The sequence below is a fragment of the Pygocentrus nattereri genome, chromosome 26 (genome assembly GCF_015220715.1).
Source record: "Pygocentrus nattereri isolate fPygNat1 chromosome 26, fPygNat1.pri, whole genome shotgun sequence".
Taxonomy (NCBI): domain Eukaryota; kingdom Metazoa; phylum Chordata; class Actinopteri; order Characiformes; family Serrasalmidae; genus Pygocentrus; species Pygocentrus nattereri.
The window spans coordinates 7,862,379-7,870,000 of NC_051236.1; the positions used below are offsets into that span (position 1 = coordinate 7,862,379).

Here is a 7,622-nt window from a genome sequence, read left to right on the forward strand (position 1 = left end):
ACACGGTCCAAGTATGGACATTATGAAGCCCACTGTTAGACTAACAGATTACCAAGCTACCTTTCCGTATTAAGACAGCAATATTTCTTTCTGACCAGACCAAGGATTCTGACCGTGTAGTTATTAGGAATAGTCTGACAGTGCAGTGGATAACACCACTATAATATACCACTGAGACTCCAATGAGGCAAGACTCCTACGTGCCATTGTAAACTGCTTTGGACAAAACACAATGTTAAATATATAAGGATAAAGATGTTTTGAATGTTGTCCACTTTACAAATGAAAGCATCTGACAAATATTTAAACGTTAGGGTAAACTGTTTGAATGTTGCTTGTCCTTCTTTAGTTCTGGGGCCATATTACAGGAACTTCTTAAGTCTGTAATCATATCTGCTCATTCTTTAACTCCAGATAAAAGACACTATTATAGACACGTCCTAACTAGACAAAATTTCCTAAATTCTGTTCTACTTTAAGACAACCATGGAGCTGTCCTAACTTCTGTTTCAACCATCTGGTTCTATTGTTTTATGCAGTGACAAGCAGCAAAGTTCACTAAAACTAGCATAATGATGCTACATTTATCTACACGGAAAATGGTCCTTTTATTAACAGCATTTTTTAAAAACCTAGACACTACAGACACAATCTTTACCGTCCCCTTTTATTACCTTTGTGTGTTAATGTTTGATAAAACCTCATCAGATGCAATATTACAGTGATGGTGGTGAATAATGAGGAGACAGAGCTGAACGTGTTTCTGTTTATTAAGAGGAATAACATTGGGATGCTCAGCTAAAGCGCTTGGGAAACTGAAACTGCAACACGCTGAAAAAGCAGCAGGGGCGCTCTCACAATATTCTTAACTTTTAAATTTTAATTGCATTTTAGTTTTATTTGACCTTTTTTTCCATCAGTAAAGGTAACTAACATTAGCTGTCTGGCTAATGAACCTGATTGCGTGTTTACGTTTCAGCTGCGCACGTATGGTCGGTTGCTAGGCGACAGACACGACATGCTTGCAGACTTCGATCGAGTAAGTTAAGATTTCCTAACTTGAGATAAGATTCCTAAATTAAGATTTGCTTCTGTAATTCGAATTTGTGAAAAATCTTATCTTGACCTGGTTTGTATAAAAAGACTTGAGGTGAACACAATATAAATTTCACGAGTTAGGAAAGGAAAAGGCAATGAATTATGATATCACATGTGTACACTACATGTATATACCAGCATCTCACAAATCTTTAAAGGGCCCATATCATAGAAAAGAGAAGTTCTCTCACTTTTTGTGGTTTTGAATTCAATGTTTTTGTGATGTCATTAATAACCAATGCATTTACATATGTCTGCCTAGTTGCCTACAGCAGTTTTGGCTGTCTACTCACGTTGAAGTTATAAGTGTTTCAGGCTGAACTGCTTGTCATATGAGGCATAATACAGGCCAGCCAATCAGAAGAGAGCTCATTTACAGCCTGTTTAATTCAGAGGGATAAAGACAGGTTTGAAAACATTCAAGGAAAAATGAAAATCGGACCACTTTTCCTGTAGCATGGGCCGCGTATGAGACAGAAGCCAAAGTTGCAGTAGTTTTATCAAAAGAGAGTGAACCGAGGCAGCGGTAATTTAGTGAAGTGAGGCAGAGGCACAGAGTAATTTACAGATGGATCATTCTGGAGATGATCCAGAGATTTACGACAAGTACCAAACATGATGAAATGTCTTGGTAGAACATTTCATGCTCAAGGGAGTCAGAAATCAATTAAACATGTAATAATTTGAATAAACAGCTTCAATAAAGGGCCCATATGCTACATTTTCTTGTTTTTTTTATTTCCCTGAGCTCTACTTATAAGCTTTAACCAGGCTTATGAACCAAATGTAGCCATAACTTATTTTTACATGATCATTTTCTAACCTCTTGTTGTCACTTTGAATTAAACAGCCTCTTTCTGCTATACATATTAGGCTTAAAGGCACTCACATTCCTTAAACTTCAACGAGTGGTCAGGGCTAAACTGCTGTAGGCTGAATAGGCCGATATACATAAATGCGTAGATTTTTGTGACTTCACAACATCAACAGAAAGTCACATGAGGCAGAGGCACTATGTTGGAGAAGGAAAAGAGATTTAGGCCAAAAAAAACCCAAAAACAAACAAACAAAAAAAAAACCACAATGTCCTGATAGAATATGTCCCATTTGAGGGAGTAAGATATATATAAGTTATAATGTGAATAAACAGCCTCATTAAAGAGCCCATATCCTATATTTTTCTTGTCCCCCACCCTGAGGTTGACTATGGTGGGATTATATTCCTACTATCACTTAGAATTAAACTAAGATAACATATCACTGCTGTTGGAACAAAACCTTGTATCTCCAAAATGGTAACTTTACAGGGGAAGGGAAAAATATACACTACATTCAATGTAAGTCAATGGAACCAGACTTTTTTTACAAGTCACTTTTTCATGACAGTTACACACAATATAAAGGCCAATTTGCATTTTCAAATTATGTCAAAATCAGAAAATCAACAAAAATGGTCATACTAGGTTTTGTTCCAACATCAGCGATATGTAAACGAGCTCTGTTCTGCTGTTCTGGTCTTATTCAAAAAACACATTGGGGCTGAAACACTATAAATTCAACATGAATGGGCAGGACTGAACTGCTGCTGCATAGGCTGATATACAGTAAGTAAACACATTGGATCTTAGGGCATCATGAAAAATTGATAACTGAAAATGGGCTAATGCGATAGTATTTTCAAGAGCAGGTCATGTGAGGCAGATGCACGCAGTAAATCGGAGAGGAATCATAGGAGATTCCAGAGAAGTCAAAAAAAGGAAGGCAAGAAGTCTCGACAGCAAATGTCACATTCAAGGCAGTCAGAAATGAAAACAAGTTATAATCTGAATAAGCAACTTTCTAATCTGAATTAACAACTTCAAAGAACCAGAAAGAGCCGTAACAGAATCAGAACGAGTCAAATCGAACGAGAACTGGCTGGAGTTCAGCTGTGGCCATATGAGACGCAGTCGGTGGTGGAGTGTGCGAAGCGGTCTCGCTGAGGAACACCCGGCGCTGTGATAACACACACTAAGCTGTGTCAAACACACGTCTTGCGTTGTTGCCCGTGGCCTGATCCCCCTCACTTGCTTGTGTTTACAGCGCAATGAATACATTGCTTTCTGTCTCTTGGGCAATATGTTCTACAAAGCAGATTGATACAGAGTATCCCCGCCAATGCTCCTCTCCACTTCTCTAAGACTGTTTGTGTGCGTATGAGAGATAGGAGGGAGACGGAGCGTGTGCGTAGGTTGGAGGGGGGCATCAATCTGTGCCTCAGTGAGAGTGCGTCTGTGCGCAGGGCGCGGCATCTTGTGCGTCTTCGACACCAAAGGAACAGAGAGGCGCCTTCTTGTCTTTGTGAGCGTGTCAAGGGTGTTCCTCTGCTGGCTTGTGATACCAGCATGCTCAGTGGAAACGGAGGAGATTGAATCCGCCGAGAGAGGCTGAGAAAAACCACCTTCCATGCCAGCCTGGTCCCCTTAACGCTCGCCATTAGACTGGAGAACACGACCACTCAAAAGGCTAATCCTCAAGTTGGAGCCGCTTTGGCTGGAGACGGAGGGAAGTCACGGTTATCGCCGGGAAGCCAGTTCCTTCTTGGCTAATTAATTAAAAAACTTGTGTGGGGGGTGTGGGGGACCTCTGCAGCACTTTGGCACTGTTCACAATGAACTAATCAGGGAAAAGGGTGAGCAGCGATCATTAGGAGAGCGCAGAGAACGAGGGAGCAAAGCAGAAAGGCAGCGAGGGGAAGAAGAGCAGAGAGACAGCGAGGAAGGAATGTGCTGAAATTAGCAGCTTGGGTCAGATATCTTACAGCCATTTCATGTGCGCTGGGGTTATGTGACTTCTGTGGTTGCATTAATAATCTAGTAATATTACTCTCTAAAATCATTCCAGCTAAGTAAAGTGGTGTATTTTAATTAAGCCAGACTTTAAGGGTCTAGATTTAAATTACAAGGCTTAGGAATAACAGCTAGTTCGCTTAAAAATTGCCAATATAACAGAAGCTGTATGTGTTCAGAACATATTGTAGGTATATTGCAAGTCAAAAAGTTATGATTCAGCTCAGGTTTGGCTAAAACACTGACAAATACAGAACACGTACCTTTGTTGGCACAAGCAATCCACTGCAGTGGAGTGACATCATAGTTGTGCTGGCCTACAGAGAAGGTGAAAACTCGAACCTGTGACAGAAGCAGAGGCTCACTGTAAGGCTCTGTAGAAACTCTGAATAGTCCAATTTTGCATAATCATATTTGTATAGGCAGAAGCATATGAGCTGGTCAGATTATATTTTGCTGAAATTAAGTTAACACATGCCCTACAGAGAACACACTTCAACACATTTTAACACAATGTTATTGTTTATTTCCTCAATTTAACATCTTGGTGGAACGAACAGTTACAGAACATTTGGTCTCACTTTATTTGGATAGTCCACTAAAGTCCCCTATAGATTCTCTACAATTGTTCAAATTGTTAACAAACTATCTGTTCACAATCAGTTGATTCTAAGCAGTGGTGGGGTTAGGGTTGGTATTTGGACCAGGATTAGGGCTTGGACCAGGGTCCTTTCCATAATTTAAAAGTATCAGCTACACCCTTAAAAGAGATTCTTCAATGGTTCTTTAGGAAATTCAGTAGTTCTATATAGAACTGTGCCAAGTTACAGAACCACTTAAATGCATTAAAAGGTTCTCTGTATTGTTAAATGGCTCTTGTCTATAATGGAAACCTGTTATACACCTTTTGAAAAACGGTTCTCTCCCAGAAGGATTCTGCTATTGTTGCAAGTCATAGAAACTTGTTTTGGGATTATATCGAACAGATACAACAGAGACAACATAGCACATTTTACTATTATCATACTTCATGCATGTGTAGATTAGTGTGGATAAAGTACTTTTCACACTTAAGTGAAGAAGTGGAAGCTCTAATATGGGCCCAAAACATTAAGCAAAAGTAAAACTAAACAACAAAAACTGCACCTGAAATACTTTAAAATGAGAACTTTAAGGTCAAAAAGAAAATCTAATGAGTAAAAATATGCTTTTTATTCTCTTGGAAATGTGAGAATTCATTTTCAGTAATACTCAAGTTAAATACACATACAAAATAATTCGTAAGTTTACTAAAGTATCACCAGCATTATCACCCCTGAGTGTATAGTACATATTAAATCGTATTTAATTCTGATTTATCTAGTCATAAATCACTCATGTGCACAGTGTATGACACTATATGACAAACATTTGAAAGCAATTAATATTATTTTATATACTATAGTAACTTATAATGTAGATTTAATTATTACAAACGAGTCACCAATCAGCATTTCAATGTTTATTGAATATTGTAATAATTCTGTAAACAAGAATGATGAAATGGTAAATATTCCACTGTAATTATCCACTTACATGAATGTTTTATGCAGCTCAGATGTCTGATTTTGAAATATGATGAATTCATGGAAAATTCTTTTCATTATAACTTAAATCTCATTTCAGAATCATTTCCAGCTCTGTTCATCTTTCTGGACACATCTAACATTTCGTTTATTTTTATTCACAGCTGCCTAGTGTCCTAATAATTATGAGTAACCTGTGAAGTTGCATAGAACTTAGAATTAGAATCGCTGTATATCGTCGCTGTTCAAAGAAAACGTACACTGTTTAAACTGAGAGGTCAGTGCAACTTAAAACGTAACTGATTGCATGGCTTTTCTTGAGTTAACTTGAGTTCACCCAACTCAAACTTCTTAGTTGAGTCAAAAGTTCTCCCAGCTGCTGTTTCTAGCTCTGCATCTCAGTTAGAGAAACAAAACTGAATGGGTTTTTTACTCAGTTTCTCCACTAGCTGGCGCTCCTTCTATCACACAGTCCCATCTGGCATATTTTCCTCTTTGGCTTCTGGATATGGACAGCTGTGGCATTGCTGGGATACAAACTCACAACCTGCTGATGACCACATGACACGATGCCAAGCTTTAAAGGCAAAACAACAAATATTTTCTCCAGTGTATTAAAGATTTGTAGACGCAAAATCTGAGTTGCTTCATGTGTTCCTGAGTGGTGCAGTGGACTGAGCGGTCACCCCAACTGGTTTAAGCCCCAGCAATACCGTAGCCATCCAGAAGTGTGTACCCAAGAGGAAAAATGTTTTAAAGGACTGTGTAATGGAAAGAGTCCTGACTAACTGAGAGGCAGAACTAAAAAACTAAGAGAATGTTTGACTCAACTAAGAAGAGCTGTGTGAACTCTTGTGTCCTCAAGCTGAGTCAGCTCAAGAAAAGCCATCTAATCCATTACTCTCTAATTTGAAGTTGAGTTGGTCTCTAATTTTTAACAGTGTATCTTTTTTTTTTTTTTTTTTTTACTTGACTACATCATTTGAGCTCAGCAGCTGCCATTTACATTGTGTGAGACTGGACCAATAGAAATGCTCCAGAAATGCCTGGAATGAAATCTCATCACATTAACTTACATTGAACGTAAAGAACGCTTTTGCCCTCTGCTATAAAGTTCCTATTTTGGAGATACTTGTTTTTTTCTGGACAGTGACGATATATTTATTTGCATCAGATTCGTTTTATATTAACAAAAACACGGATTCCACACGTCTGAAAGGCAGCGTAAGACGTAAATGGGATGACAATGGTTGGCATAAATTCCAGGCAGGATTAGTGTTCAGTGGTGTTGAGAGGCAGGAGAGGACTCACTGTTTTATTGGGCCAGTTGTACTTCTCGAAAATATCTTGAGCTCGGTCCTCTCCTCCATCTGTGAACATCATTATCATCTTATTGCAGTTTGCCCTCGGAGCGCTGGTCTCCTGCAGGAAAAGGGAGGGAGAGAGGGAAAGTGGAAGAAATGTTGAAGACTCCACTCACTAGAACTGTATGACCTTCTACGCTTGAGTGCATTTGCATTCCAGCTTGCTATTATGCTTTAATGAGAGCAAGACAGCAAGTACCACCCTCTTTCTATCTATCTATCTATCTATCTAGAGAGAGAGAGAGAGAGAGAGAGAGAGAGAGACCACATCTGTTTTTCTAATCATACGTCTGCTTTCATGCCCAAATGTTGCCCACTGTCCTGTCTCTGATGAGCTACCCAGAAGTCTCTCTCTCTCTCTCTCTCTCTCTCTCTCTCTCTCTCTCCAACCCGTCCAATCACAGCTGTCATTGACATTCGCCCGATGCCACATCACTCTGACAAGATTCTAATAAAGATAAATAATACTGCCGCAATTACACATTTCTGCTCGTTCTCCTCTACGCCAATCAGGGCTGTCCTCTGCAGCGGGCAGCGATTAAAATGCCTTAGTAGTTTTAGCTCTGCCAGCGATTAGAAAGGCTGTGAGAAAGGGAGGGTGAAAGGGAGGGTGGTATAGCAAACAGAGAGAGAGAGGCTGAGAGCTTGGCTCACTCGCCCCGCTCTCTGTCTAGCAGGGAGAGAATACAAATTCATCTGTGTGTCTGCGCCCCATCTCCTCCCAGCCTCTCTCATCAATCACACTATCAGGATCTATTAGAGCGCCA

At 39.5% G+C, this 7,622-nt stretch overlaps 1 protein-coding gene across 2 annotated transcripts in view; it reads right to left on the minus strand.

The window, feature by feature from the left end:
* Nucleotides 1–7,622, minus strand: part of cacna2d2a (calcium channel, voltage-dependent, alpha 2/delta subunit 2a) — a 340,749-nt gene that overhangs the window by 47,953 nt on the left and 285,174 nt on the right. For both annotated transcript variants that reach the window (XM_017708409.2, XM_017708410.2), the window contains exons 12-13: nt 6,803–6,913; nt 4,190–4,268 (exon numbers count right to left, since the gene is read on the minus strand). In XM_017708409.2, the coding sequence (XP_017563898.1) occupies nt 4,190–4,268; nt 6,803–6,913 (190 nt within the window). The remainder of the gene's footprint in view (nt 1–4,189; nt 4,269–6,802; nt 6,914–7,622) is intronic.